This window comes from Galleria mellonella, unplaced genomic scaffold, assembly GCF_026898425.1.
Source record: "Galleria mellonella isolate WM207_F2 unplaced genomic scaffold, CSIRO_AGI_GalMel_v1 utg32, whole genome shotgun sequence".
NCBI lineage: Eukaryota > Metazoa > Arthropoda > Insecta > Lepidoptera > Pyralidae > Galleria > Galleria mellonella.
The window spans coordinates 4,227,700-4,243,497 of NW_026442075.1; the positions used below are offsets into that span (position 1 = coordinate 4,227,700).

Consider the following 15,798-nt stretch of genomic DNA (forward strand, 5'->3'; position numbering starts at 1 on the left):
GAATTATTTGCAAGTATGTAGCTGATTATAATATTATTATATATTTTAAAATATGAAACTTTTTGAAAATGAACAAAATCATATTTCCAAAATCAAAAGTTAACTTCTGAGCGAAAGTTAACAGGAGATTACGTCGAAATATTGTTATAATGTAAAATCAAATAATCATAAATTTCCGTAACTGTTATATGCCTGTTCCGGAATAGGAAGGGAGGGTTCTGAGACAGGAATTATTGTTCACATCGTTCGCAATATTTCTCGCGTTAAAATTACAATTGTGCTTTTAACTGAAGTAGAAGTCGTTAATATTAAAAGTGCCATTGTGTACAGGAAACCACGGCTAATGGAAGTGAACATTCAATTTTGTTTTAATTAAACTTCCAGTATAGTTCTGGCCTAGTTGAATGGACTTTAATACTGCATACATCAGATTCATTATAAATTTTCTTTTCAATTATCTAGCACATATTTTTATTAATAACTATTGGTATAGTTTATTGGTACATCACTTTGGATAAGGCTCTTTAACCATAGAAGAAGGACCTGATATCCATTTACTTGCCATTATCTCGCTCCTATGGGTTTAGTAGTTTTAGGTATTTTCTTTTGTCATTTTTGCCCCAAGTTGTAAAGGGATACCTCAATATCCCTTTAAAATTTCAACCTGAGGATGAACGGAGTGATGACACGTTGTTTCCTTATTTTGTCATTATACGAACATGTAAATTAATAAAGTATTTACATACAGTATTTACATCTTAGTATTTACATTATTCCATATTAAAAATTTTTTCAACTGCTTTCCCTTTGTATCTGGCCAAATATACATATATAAATGTTCCCTACGGCTTTGCACGCGTGTTGTCGTATTCACCTTTAAGGTAAAATTTTAAAAAAATTTTAACGTTTGTTAGCTTACATTATAAAATGCATCTATGTTACAAATTTTAGTTTTCTAGACTTAACTCATAGTCATAATTGTGCATTGATAGTCAGATCAAATTATTATATAAATGTAGATTAGTGTTAATTAAATAAAAATGTTTATTACTAAGATACCTATTATAAAATATAAATCCAATTCAGGTCACTTTATCTATTGATTAAAATTTCTCTTCGAATTCTTTTATCTTTTGATCATAACCTTTACATTCATATGGAAATAAGATCGCCTTTGCTTTATATTTAGAAAAGGGTTCCTTTCTCCAATGCATCAATCCAAGAGCGTGAAGAGTAGCATGAGCTATATCGGAGGGCAGTGTACATAGCGGAGTTATTAAAATTACCTGTGAAATAATAATTTATTATTTTTATTATAATTTTCTTGAATCGGAAATAAAAGCTATTTTCTTATTAATATCAAGATCATATCAGTCGTTAACTGACCATTGCTGAACATAAGTCTTCCTCAGAAGGGGTTTTATCAGTAGTTGTCTCCCTTGGCAGGCGGGTTGACAGCCGCAGTTAGATTTTTAGTGATATTTTAAGAAAGACGCTGCTGCCCATTTTTCTACTATTGACTTCTCTTAATCGCCTCTTACGACACCCATGGTAAAGGAAAGGGTGGCCTATTCTATGCCGGAACCTACACGGCGAATTTTTTATATTAGTTATTTAGTATTTTTTTTTATGTCATTTAGAATGGCAAATAAGCTAACGTCCTACTAGATAGAAAGTGTATTATCTGTATCCATTATCTGTAGATGAACGACACTTTGGTAAATTTATGCTTATGGTACTTCTTTCGTGTTGTTATTTCCGAGGGCTATGGTGTTATGTCTCTACCATGTAATTGCATTACCACATTCCATATTGTCTTGTGGTCCCGGTATAGAATGAGCCACTTTCTTTCCCGTGGGTGATAGAGGTAGCTAAGGGAACTCAATCGTTGAGTAATGGTCAGCAGAGTCCCTACTAAAACTCTAACAGCGTCTAATGTCGATTGCCAAGTCTTGTCAAATGTGGTAACCACGGCAAAATTCCAATTATGGGGAGGGTTTCAGGAAGGGGAAGTTCAGCAGTGGATAGTTAACGGTCGATATAATAATCTCATATTTAAAATTGAAACATAGTAACGTAAGTACAACTGCTTCACGGCAGAAACACGGGTAGAACAGAGGTAATTGCAAGGTATTATATTCTGTATACAGCTGATTCCTTGGTAATTAACGTCATCATGTCATCATCATCTCAGCCATTATCTGTTCACTCTTGAACATAGGCCTCCCTCATAGACTGCCAAAAGGAACGGTACTGAGCCAACTACATTCACTGACTCCCTGCAATGCACTTGAGATCGTGACTCCATCTAGTTGGGGGCTCGTCCGCCATCGTTTTGGTATATTTTTTAATAAATATTATAAATATATTATGCTATGACTGTAAAAGTGAACTTTCTTTATTTATTACCCCTTGGCGCTTAAACGGCTCAACCAATTGTCATGAAATTTGGCATAATATATTTAAATTTGGCATGTAGTGTAGAATATTTCTCCACGCTACATATTATATGTATGCCAATGATAATATGCATATTTACTTTGATAACGAAATATATAGATTGGTAATGTAAAAATAAAATGCGTGCAAATCAAATCAAGCTAAATAGGTTGTTAATTTTAAAATCTTAGAGAATATTATTGCGGTACTTTTATACATGCCCAAAATACCAGCCTTACTAAAATGTGTTGAACAGTTTAAAAGTTACACAAACAAATATTGCACTCGTGAGAAGCTGCGGCGGGACACTAGTAGGTACAATGTAATTAGAACGGTCACGTACACACGTTTACGAGTCTATTACACACACATTAATACAACTACTTTTTTGTTTAGTTTTTCTAATTTCACTGCCAGTACGTGAGTATGGACAAAATCGATATAACAGAATAAATGTAATTAAATTAATAAAAATATTTAATAAATTATCGAATCTTGTTTATTGTTTATTTAATTGAAACATAAAGCTTTTTAGAAATAGATAAGAGAAAAGGTTAAGCTGTACGTGTGTAAATAAATTAATTACGTACTCGTCTCCCCACGGGCTTTGTGTAAAATTGCAGGCAACAGCTTTCTAACACACCGGAGTATATGTAGTACAGATATGTGAAGTTCCTCTTTCGAGCTGACGTAACCGGATTATGCTCTTCGAAGACCAAGCATGAATGCTCTTCTAAATAATTATGACCTTGATGAATTAAACTTACTAAACGTCTTGGGCCTTGAAAAAATATAATATTTCAAAATTTTGACTCAACTAATAATAAACAAAATAATAACGGTATGTATACATAAATTATGGCGACCTTTTAGAATGGACACCAGTTCTTCTTCTGTTTCTTAGTGGCAATCAGCCGGAGGGGGAAGGGATTGTTAGTATTGGAGTCTAACTGACCCGTTTCTAGCAATACACTTTATCAGGTCGACTTCCACATGGTTCCCCCTGGAAACCATTGTGCTTAATTCTAGTAGAATTCGTCACGATGGGCTAACTAACCTGCTTTCATCGTCACCTATCATCCCTCACTGGTACATCTCCAGGGTATACCGATAGCGTAGGCAGGGTTACCATTCTATTATAACCCATAAAAAAAATGCCAATACACCGCCATTTTTGACAACATACATTGTCCTATCACATATTTATGTATACTCAAACTACAGTTCCTTAACTTAAACTAAATGTTCACCGTTTCCACCATTTTTTTTCCGTTCCGATCGGACGCCAGTTAATTGTGTGGTCGATTCTGAGGCGCTGTTTTTCTAAACTTATATGTAATATATTAACCCAATACATTAATTTAACAGTTATTTATTATAAATTTATTACAAACTTAGTTCATATTGGTGCTATGTGATATTAAATTAAATTTATATCTAGAGATAACTTTAGACAAAGGGCGCTTTAGAATCGACCTCAAAGTATATAAAGTTTTATGAGTCTTGCTCTTATGAGGCGTATGGATGGATTTTTTTCGGCCGTTAATTGTCCACTGCTGAACATAAGTCTTCCCCATTAGTTGCCACGCTTGGCAAGCGGGTTAGCAACCGCGGTTAGGCTTTTATAGATGTTTTAAGAGGTACTTAGCTGTCCATCTTTCGCCCTTCTTTAGTCGTCACTAACGATACTTACGGAAAAAGAAGGGGCGGCCCATTATATGCCGGTGCACATACGATGGATGGGTTATTGTGGTATAATATTTAGAATTTCAAGGATCTTAGAAGACTTAAGTATCAATAAATGGTGGATGGATAGTAATTTGAGGGGGAGGGGAGTGATTGCTAGTAATGGAGAATAAGGCCCAATTGCTAGCTATATATCGAATCAGGTCGACCTCCACGTGGTCCCTCCAGGAAACCATCGTGCTGATTTCTAGGTGTATTCATTACGATGGGCTAAATGATCTGTTTTTTCATTCTCACTTATCATCTCTCACTGGTGCCCCGCCTGTGTATACTATTTTTTTTTGATGGGTGAAAATGGTATGGTAACCCCGCCTGCGCTAACGGGATACGCTGGTGGGGCACCAGTGAAACATGATCGATGAGGATGAAAACAGGCCAGTTAGCCCATCATGATGAATTCATCTGGAATTAATCATGATAGTTTCCAGGGGGAACCGTGAGGAGGTCGACTTGGTTAGGTATATTGCTAGCAATGGGATTCTAAGTCTCCATTACTAACAATCCCTTTCCCCCCGACCCTAATGTGTTAGGAATACCTATATGATGAATGGATCAGTGTAAAGTATGATAACCTGTTATAAATACCAGATTTTAAACTGAGAACAAAAATATAGATCTCTTCTTAGCTTTATACAAGTAATGTAACTATATGCAAATAAAAAGTTTAAATATAATACATTTTATTTAAGCCAAAATAAACATATACATATAGACTTTTAATTAGAAATACGGTATTATTATAGTACGAAAATACACGCATGAATAATAAAGGGTTAATTCCTTTTTTCATCGGCAAATCGTAATAATGACTTTCTGATTTTCGCAATTAATTTTAAATATAAATTGAATTGTTCTTAAAGTTAGTGTAGCGGAAATTACGAATATATATTATGAATATTCATGATGTACTTCGACCGTCCCACCCACCGTCTATTTATTTACTTCTTTCAACTGTTAAGCAAATTATATAAACATATATTTAATATGTAGATTGTGTCTCAGTTAAAAAATAGCCAAAATTTCTAATACAAGACACGAAATTACAAATTTTTAAAAATGGCAGCGACAATATAGGTAGGACAACATAATATTCTGCTTCAGTATTATTCGCATCTGTTTAAAAGAAGTTGCTACTTTCCAGCAGATAAGTAGCTTTTTAATGGATGATAATGGAATGGCAACCATCATGCGCTAACGGTATATGCTGGCGAGACACACATACACACATAATACACCTGGGATTTAGCACGATGATTTCCAGAGGGACTACGGGGAGGTCGACCTGTATTTTTAGATTAGATAGAGTGTCGCAAAAACTCATTTTATTTATTAAATAATTAAATATAGATTAATCAAGATACGTTCTGTGCGTAAATATATAGAACTTAAATAAAAAAAAAAACAAAAAAATTCACAAGTTTTTTTTAGCGGCTAGGTTGTTTAAAATTGTCAGTATTCTTTTTTTTATTTTTTAATGATATCTAAATAATAAATTAATTAACAGTTATCTTCGCCTATAGGCTTCGGTAAGGGTGTTACCTTTTTTGAAGAATTCCGAGCATTAGGCTTTAGGGAAGATTTTAAGAAACCTTGCCAGATAAAAAAGTTTTTCAAGTTTTACACTGTGAAGATGAAACAGTTGTCAAAAAGACGAAAATGTTATAAATATACTTACTTAATGAGTAGAAATCGAAAACAAACGGCACTGTCCCATTGGTCCAACAGCTCGGCCAATCTAACGGTAAATTCTTGTCGGTAGCTAAAACAAATTTCTTCAGCAAATTAAAAATTAATTTTCGAGTAACTGTTAAAATATACAATTCGAAATTATTTCACGAACCGTTGCCGAACGAATTACAGTCTTCTGAAATAATTACGTTGAAATTGCAAAGTAACATAAACAGATTTATCATCCAATTTCCTTTTCGAAACCACTGTAAACAAATCATGCAAGATTCCTTACATTGGGATTTATAGATTTTCTTATTGTTTAAAATAAGTCAAATTTTTATTAGGTTATATAGTATTTACCAATTTAATTTTATTACTTTTTTATTACATTGAACATTATATTACTATGAGAAATATAATATCATAACAAGTTTCCTTATAAACAAAGACTTTAGCGTGACTTTGAATATGATTCTGGTTATAGGTGCGTGGTAGAAATAAGTTCTTATTTTTAAATTTACGTTCATAATTCACGATAACAGTTACCGAGAATTATGAACATGAGAAACAGAGTAATTTTTTTAAATAAAAGTTTAATTTTAAAATATTTTAAAAAGCGTAATCAAACATTTGGAAATTTAAAACAATTTTTCTTTCCAACGACCAATCTGCATATTGACAATATTCCTTCCATGATATAAATGAAAACATACTCGGTACGAATAGCTAAGAAGGGTTTGAATCTCATTAAATGTAAGAATGTAAAATTTTTTAACTTATTATATTTAGTTTCAAATATTTTAAAATTATAATACTGTTTAGAACTCTAGGATTATTTCCCATTTATTGCTTTTGGAAATTACGAGAAATATATAATAAAACAAGTAATTTTTAATACTTTTTGTCAGTTCAAGGATTTTAATTCTGATATTAAATGCCAGTGTTCAGTATATAAGACCATAGAGAATCCATCCAAGAATATGCGAAGGAGGAAAACTGATTATATAGCGGAAGCAGGAAAGTAATACGATCCACTCAGGATTATTATATTAAAACTTGACGAGTAGCATACTTGAATCCACAAGATTAGTGTAGGCCTGCAGTCCTAAAGATATGTAATTATAATATACATATATTTTATTTATTGAAATATTATTTTATATCCTAAAACATATCTTTGTTCTATAACCTCGAATCCTTCAAACGTAGCGTGAAAAAGCACTTAATGAGTCGGCATAGTGTGTCCAACCATTGAAGGTTCAACGTTCTCTTATCAGTTGGTCGTATTTATGGACTATGTCGTCTGCGTTCAGTCAGGATGGTGTAGTAACAAATACTGTTATAAAAAAAAACATATAAATAATTATGATACATAGAATAATATAGGTAGGTATATGACATTTAATAAATATATTATTAGACTTTTATTACTTAAATGTAATTTTGAACTTAGTCGAAAAATTGCGTGGCCAATTAGAAAAACGATTTGTTATAAATCAGGGTTCTGATGAAATTCGTCGTTGTGTGAAGAAGCTATTGCCTCCAGGCCTATTCTTAGAATGAGGGGGATTAGGGGGATGGCATTTTCATAGATTTGCGATACGAGCCTAATACAAGCGACTAGACTCACTTAACTGTCGGGTTGAAAAGGTTACAAGGATTATAATACCAATACCGGGTTAAGTATAGCGCGACAGTATTAAATAAATACGAGTAGACGGTCGATTCCGGGGGTGATTGATCACCTAAATCAGCCCCTGTCTGCCGGCCGGTGATTTACCCCGACTTATTTTTCCCAGTTGCCGTGGGAGACACGAATGGAACTTAATTTAGTCATTATGTTCTATCGATCAGTATAATTAGTTTTCTATTTTGTAGATAGAGGCATACTAGCTTTTACACGCAACTTCGTTCTTATGATCGGGATATGTTTATTGACTGGGATGAATAATACGTCTTTTTCGATATATAGTATGTGTATATCAAATTTTATCAGGCAAGATTGAAACGATAAGTCGCCAGGAGGAAAAAAATAAAGCATGCAGTTCGTTTGTAGAACTCACATTCTATAAAAAAAAAAATTTAGTTAAATCCCACTACTTATCGTTGTATATATATATATATATATATATATATATATATATATATATATATATATATATATATATATATGTTTGTATGGATATATGTGAATATTTACATATGTGTAGGTCTAATTTTTTTTAATTTATGTAACTAGTCGGGTATCCTATAAATAATTAAAAAATACTTTTAGCCAGAATCGAGAGATATTATTTACAATATCGTCGCTATGGTGAAAGCTAATGAATAATTTCTTGCGCCCAAAGAGTTCTTCTTGCTTTGACTACAAAGCGTAAACCAACTTTGCGGTTCTGGCTGTGCCAATGAGACATGGTGGATACTTTACAGCAAATAATAAATTCATCTCAAAGAATAATTTATTCGCTTAATAATTTATTGTTTATTCATAAATGAGAACTTGTTTAATCAAAATTAATGACAACATTTTGCAAGTTTGGAGTTATGAAATGGAATGACATATTGACATACACGTGACCCAGTTTCCTTTAGACGAAATGACTGAAATTATGATAGTGATGATAGTTTCCTTTTATCTGTTCATTATAACTTTACTTCAACCATAGTTCTCAGGAATGAAGGTGTGGGTACTATGAGAATATAACATATCTATAAGCGATGGTTACCACTTTCCATCAGATGTGTTGTTTTGTTGGCAGATAATTTGCCATTAGAAGTGTCACAAAAGAATATTTTTTTCTCTGTATTTTTTTCTATCAATAAAATTGCTACTTTGCTTATTTTTTATGAAGTATTTACTTATGGAACTTTAAATATTAATGCATCTAAAAAAATATAGTGTGTTTTGTCGCTTATAAATAAATTGTCTCTCAATTTTTATTACGACAACATAAAAAGGGAAAAAGTTAATAATTTATGAAATGAAAATAAGGACTTTAATATAATTTTTAAAATTAAAAATGGTATACCGTGTTAAAAATTTATTAAAAAAATGAAAGAACACAGCTGTGACCTTTTAGTTATTATTATCTTGAGCTTGATGAGGCTGTTATTTTATTAATTTATTCCCGTGATTTAATCTAAACATAATTTTAATTTTATTAAACAGTTGTTTATCATGGTTCCAGAGTTCAATTCGGAATTCATTCTTAAGTTTAATTTTTTGACTAAAGATGAAATTATAGCATTAAAGTTACCTTACCTTACCAGAGGGAGACTTTGTACAAAAGTCGATTGCTTGGGTACCTCTGTCCCATTCGTGTTTCAACCGTGAAGCAGTTGTGTTTGCATGGCTGTGTTTCGGTTTGAAGGGTGGGATATGGCGTAAATTTACTGGGTACAGAGGAATAACACCTGAGTCCTCAGGAACGGCAACGCATGGGAGGTATCATGTATTACTAAACGAGTAGGCGAAACAGTATACTCTGTTATTTTCATGGTACTGCTCATGTCTATAGGCGACGGTTATCACTTTCCATCAGGTGGGCCGTCAGCTTGTTTGCCATTCTAAGTTGTATATAAAAAAAAGTATCGGTACTTTTACTTCTATACATTGTATCGATATTTACTCGATATTTATATTATATAATATGTTTATATATTATATATTAAAAGTAATGTTTATGTATTATATGTTTAGTTCTTATGTATTATGTACAATTATTTTACTATGTTACTATAAATATGTCACATATTTTTTACCATATCTGCCCTTCATACGCTTTCTGTTTTTACCAAGTGGTTAGCTGGTAGAGAATGTCATATGGCATTAAGCTTGCCACTTGTAAAAAGTTTTATTGACCAATAAATAAATAAATAAATATTGATTAAAAAGTATCGATTGATTTGTTTGTAGAATTTAGTAAAAAAAAAATAAGAACATATTGTTTAAAGATATTAATATCTAATTAAAAAAAAAAATATCATATCTCAGTGGTAAGCCATAAAAAAGCTTTATTATTCATAGGCGGTCAATACAAAAAATAAATTTTTGATTTTTTCCGATATTTTTTGAAATAGACAAATATAGACAAGTCTACCATCTGCGCATAATTAGAATTATGATGTATTCAAGAATATTTAATATTTGATTTTCAAAAAAATATTCATTTTTTGTGCATCAAATATTAATAAATCTAAGTTGGCATTGACTCACTGCCACGAGTCATCGATTCCTACTTGATACTTGTTTTCAAAGTATCTATCCCAAAGTACTTGGTGGCGGAAAAAAGTATCGAGTAAGTACTTACATTTTTTCAGAACGTTTCATTCATATCTTTGACAAGAATGCATAGATAGATAGATAGATAATTTGTTTACATTACTACAAAAAAAAATGCAAAATATATAAAACAACAATCTTTTTTTTCCTACATACGCGTGTCATAGTAACACAAAATGGTCACTATTCAGTTTACTGCTTTGCTCTTAAAAGAGCAAAATACTGATATTCTGTTGTGGCCAAGAGTCAGTCGCTTAAATTCCTTATTAAAAATAATAATAAAAAGAAATATGAATAAAATGCATTGTGTGTGTCCATTTGCCTCCATTTGATATTATATTCTAAATAAATAAATAACAGAAAATAAGGGGTAGTCAGAGGTCACTTTCTGTCACTTTCAGGCATTCAGGCAATAAACATTTCCGCTACGTACCTACCTATTAGCTGAAATCAACATGGCAAAATCAACTGTTGCTTATTTAAATAAAAGTTAAAATTGCATGCGGAAGATTTCGATGTTTGATATAACTAGTTCCTTATTGATATGTACATAGATACAGGTAGCAATATCATAGATAATCTCTTACTCAATTTGCCATCCACCCACACGAGTCCTCACGGAATCATTTAGCTTCTTAACGAATACTATGCCTTTGATATATGGCTGCCACTCGAGTCCCTAATGACTCATCCGCCCGCTTATCAATTATTTTCTCACTTTTTCCGTTGAAACTCCATAAGGCAGTTTAGGAATATATCAATAAATATTCAATAAAACGAAAAGAAACGACAGTCCAGAGGGAGACTTTGTACAAAAGTCGATTGCTTGGGTATCTCTGTCCCATTCGTGTTTCAACCGTGAAGCAGTTGTGTTTGCATGGCTGTGTTTCGGTTTGAAGGATGGGATATGGCGTGAATTTACTGGGTACAGAGGAATAACACCTGAGTCCTCGAGAATGGCAACGCATGGGAGTTTCATGGGCGAGACAGTATACTCTGTTATGTCTATGGTACTGCTCATGTCTATAGGCGACGGTTACCACTTTCCATCAGTTCATCACGTTGTATAAAAAAAAAGTCCCCATTGCCAACAAGTAATATGTTTTATTAGGTTGATTTCCACGTGGCTCTTTTATTTTTTAACGAATTTGTTACTATTTACTTGCAACTTCGTTCATGTATGGTGATATTATAGCGTTTAACCGAAAAAAGTAGCTTACCTACTTTTTAATTTCAAATATAATACGTGTGCTTGCATTAAAATAAACAAACTCACTTTCACATCTTACTAATATAACAAAAATGTAACTACACAATGTCTACACATGGGTAATAAAAATAATTAATATGGAGTCTTTATAAAACCAATAGAAGCTGAAATAATATTTCTTATAATTTGTCTGTCTGTTTGTAAAAACACGTAAAAACTTGTACACCGACTTGAATATGATTTTCACAATTGTATTCCTGAAGATCTATTTTAAAATCTGTTGTATGTTTTATCTTGAAGTGTTCTACTTCATTAGTTTTCCTATTATTTGTGTTCTAGCTGTATTTTGCTTTGTTTTTAATATTTTAAATTTTATGAAATAAAAGACTTGTTGACAGCTAGAAAAAGAATAAGTTTTTATTTTTTACTAAATTCAAATTATTATAAATACCAAAAAGTTTTCATGTGTTAACACCTACATTTGAAAACATGTGTACGAAGTGGTAGGCAAAAAGCTTATTTATAATGTTATTAAGTAACAATTGTGTTACGTAATTAATGTAGAAGTGGTAAGTAATCTCAGAGTTTCATTTTCTTAATACACACATATTCAACTTTACCTTTACATTTCTTACAATTCCCTGTAGACTTAGTACCTACATACCTAGTATTTCTTACTTCACATAATTACAGTCTAAGAGATATACATGATATAATAACACGCACACAATAGAAATTGTAACAATTAAGCAAGTTCAGTAATTTTATAACTCAAGAATGGGCTCACCTATCCAAATCAAATGTTTAGGCTTTGTTCTGACTATTTATTATGTGAAGTTTGCACAAAATCTGTCGAGCGGTTCTTTATTTATCACATTTTTGTAACAAATGAATTCAATAAATGGCAGATCACTTTGTTAATGGGGATTTTTGTGTTAAATTCAAACTTTTTTAAGATGGGGATTGTGCTGTCAAATTGAAACTTTTTTCAGTGTTGACAGTACAAGCATGTTGTTTATGTCATTTATGTGGTCATTTCATTTTGGACGTGCCTCGATTAAAGCAAATTGTCAGTTATTTCATTTTATACGTAGCGAAGCACGTACCGGGCCTCTAGTACTGTATAGATAGTTGTTATTATTATTATAACAGCCGTTAATTGTCCACTACTAAACATAGGCATATAAGAAGGAGCTTTTCCAGTAATTGCCACGCTTGGCACGCGGGTCGCCAACCGCAGTTACTTTGGTGATGTTATAAGAGAAACGCTGCTGTCTATTCTTTGACCATTAAATCTCCTTAATCGCTTAAGACACCCACGGGAAAGCAAGGCGTGGCCTATTCTATGCCGGAACCACATTTCTTATCGTATTTATCCCTAATTCCTAATCATTACAAAAAAAAAAAAAACTATTGTGTTAGTCCAGTTCAGTTTGGTTTGTACACAATACTAATATGGTCCTTCTAACAATATTTTCTTTCATTTCATACGACAATTTTCTAGTAGACATTCATATCTTGTCATCATTCCGTTAATATAATATTATTATATTGATATTGTATTGTCAAATATGAGCACAAATCATTTCAGATGTTTGTTTAATACTAACTGTAGCCGCGGCGTTGGTCGTATAACCAGTAAGCATTTTTTTAATAACAATATAATAAAACGGGCTACTATAATATCTATTGTGGTTATTGTAACTGAGAACATGCTCGTTGTTTTCTTATTTTTTTATCCTCTGCTGAAGAATGATTATTTTTTTTTTTTATATATGAATATATGTTATGTACAGATATTTAATGCTTAAACGGTTCAATCGTAGATTAATATTATTAACCGGAGTTTATGTATATTTTTATTGGATATACGATGATAGCATAAAATAAAAACCTATATCGGCCATAAACTACAAAAAATATATTTTTCTTTGTCATTGTCACATCCACTACTGCATTAATTTGCGCGTCCACTCGTTGGTACAATTTAAAAAACAAATACTACTACTTCAAATATGAAGTTTTAAAATTCTATATTCAAAGTAGCTCGTACTATTCTAGAGCATGGACAAAATAAATAAGAAACCTTATCACATTCAACTTTAAAAGTGGGCAACAATAATAAGATGATTAGAAGCGTCTACGTGAGCCGGTGCAGTGGGCACGACGCCAAGACTGCGGAGACCTACTTTACTATTTGCATTCACAAATTCGAGCCTCTCTGCCGCACCGAAAATTTCCGAACATCTGTCCCACATATTCTCACAATAATGCCTCCAAAGCAACTTTTTCTAAGTTTCATTGTGTGGAAAATCTGCAAGAGAGTTCTTGAGTTATAATTGTACGTGAATTTTCTTTTACTTTGCAGTTTAATATTTTATACGGCGCTAGCTATAAACGGCTTTACTTGTATAAAGTAAGATGGAATGTGCATTTGTTGATTGGTGAATGATGAAGTAAGAACATAGACGAAACATATGGATACCTGTATATGGTCATAAACAAAGATAAATTCTACACTATTTTAAACTAAACTTCACGAATTTATTTTAATGCCATATAACATATTAACTCTCCAAAATGAACAGACACATCCAGATATTACCTAAAACAATATAAAAGAAAATAATTGAGTTTGTGCTGCACATTGTGGGTTTTTTCCGAAGGAACGAGCATTCATTTTCAACATGTATCCTCATACGAATTCGTAACGTATTTAATACTTATATGTGCTGACAGAATAAAATAATATGACGCCACCATTCCTTTTCGTCTTTAGGATATCGTAAGAGATGATTAAGGAAACAAAGCACATTATATAAGAGATTATTCCGGAAAAAATCGATTTTTAAATCGATACAAATCGAAATATGATACATCAAATCACAGAAAAGTCGATGTGTTTATTTTAAAAACCTTCAACTGAGGCATGGATCAGGAAAAATGCAGTTTTGTTGTACTCGTACCTAGTGTTGAGTTCATTCTTTTTTTGGATCGTCTATGAAAAAAGTCGACTTGGCAACAGTTGGACAAGAAATATTTATATCTACATAGATATCTAATAGCGTAGGACCATTATTTATGTGAAGGGAGCGCCCTCTAGTATCAAGAGTATGAATGACACCTATATTATATACAAAGGTGCAGTTTAAAATTATATACTCGTATAATATTCAATTAATATTTTAAATGCGATAGTTTGTAACCAAGGAATGGATGGATAAATATTTGTTGCTCTTTCATGCAAAAACTACTCAACGGATTGAAATGAAGTTTGGTATATGGGTAACTTATATCTTATATCGTAATTTAGCATATAAGATAGATACTTTATATAGTGATCCACGCGAGTGACGCTGCGGGATACAGTTAGTGTTATAAACAGAGGCATGGCTTACGATATGACTATGGGGTCTACATCAGTTGAAAAGAAAGAAAATGGAAAATTTAAAATAGAACCTTGTGTTAAGCCATCTGACCAGTTTTATAGCATTTTAATATTCTTTTTTAATAGAAAAAGACTCGTGCCTAGTAGAGAATTTAATAGGATGAAGGTAATAAATGGATTATTGCCAAGAAGTTTATTTAAACCCACAAACACATCGTGTGGAGTAACTTTAACGAGAACTTACATTTCTGATTAATGTTTATTTTATTTTCTCTGTCTATATTTATTTAATAAATTGATTGTAACTAGATATATTATTTCAGGCGTACGTTTTTCGCTAGGGAATTGATTACTAGGAAAATCGAATTTCCGCTAATGAAATACGGTTTTTATTAAACAGACACTAGATTATTTTGGTATTATCTTCTTGGAAATCAATTTATAGGAAAAACTTATAAATTCAATATATTTTTTTCCTTATTGAATTCGCGTAAATCAGTATATAAGGGATCGTATTTGCTAAGTTTGGATACAACCTTGGCGAAGCGACTTAATATTATAAATAATTATTATTTCCTTTGATATTTGAGCTGGGTCGCCGGCTGGTTTTTACCTCGTCTTTTGTAATTTGGAAAATAGGATATGTACTCACTTGTTAATAATTCCAGTAGCTCTTTACAGGGTCCGGTGTTCTGATGGTTACGAAGATGGCACGAAATATGGAAGAATAATATTAATAATTAATTAATACGGGAGACGGCGGCCAGTCGGGTGAGAGGGCAGCACTGACGTAAAGTAGACATAATCAATCCATTGGTTACAGACTACCACTAAAATAGTAAGCAAGTAAACTACCTATCCCTTATGTATAATGAAAAGCGTAATGATACAATTATTAACGAGGTTTGCAGAGAACAGGGTTAATGATTTTTTTGCTATTTTACGTAAATGTAAGGCAAAATTTCATGAAAGATTAATGACAATAAGTAATCATATCGTAAAGACTGTATTCCCCATTGCATACCTGACGGCAAAAGATTTTATAATGAAACGATTTAAATT

At 32.1% G+C, this 15,798-nt stretch overlaps 1 protein-coding gene across 2 annotated transcripts; it reads right to left on the reverse strand.

Annotated features, from left to right (window-relative positions):
• Positions 1–907: 907 nt before the first annotated feature.
• On the reverse strand, positions 908–15,414 carry LOC113510823 (uncharacterized). 2 transcript variants are annotated; one of them, XM_031907233.2, is made up of 5 exons: positions 15,389–15,414; positions 6,026–6,119; positions 5,861–5,944; positions 3,030–3,220; positions 908–1,286 (listed from the first exon to the last, which is right to left on the reverse strand). In XM_031907233.2, exons 2-5 carry the CDS (start codon positions 6,096–6,098, stop codon positions 1,104–1,106), a joined length of 531 nt encoding a protein of 176 aa, XP_031763093.2. In that variant the 5' UTR covers positions 6,099–6,119; positions 15,389–15,414; the 3' UTR covers positions 908–1,103. The 2 variants fall into 2 exon arrangements, with proteins under 2 accessions (XP_031763093.2, XP_031763092.2); XM_031907232.2 differs by lacking the exon at positions 15,389–15,414 and having other exon boundaries at positions 6,026–6,176.
• Between the last annotated feature and the right edge of the window lie 384 nt (positions 15,415–15,798).

What these genes read in the sequence shown, in the direction of transcription:
- LOC113510823 (XM_031907232.2), bottom strand. Translation starts at nt 6,134, where the DNA reads ATGATTTGTTTACAGTGGTTTCGAAAAGGAAATTGGATGATAAATCTG. An exon ending in CTGTAATTCGTTCGGCAACG is followed by an intron (nt 5,945 to 6,025) that starts GTTCGTGAAATA and finishes AATTTGTTTTAG; the next exon opens with CTACCGACAAGAATTTACCG. An exon ending in CAAAGCCCGTGGGGAGACGA is followed by an intron (nt 1,287 to 3,029) that starts GTACGTAATTAA and finishes ATTATTTCACAG; the next exon opens with GTAATTTTAATAACTCCGCT.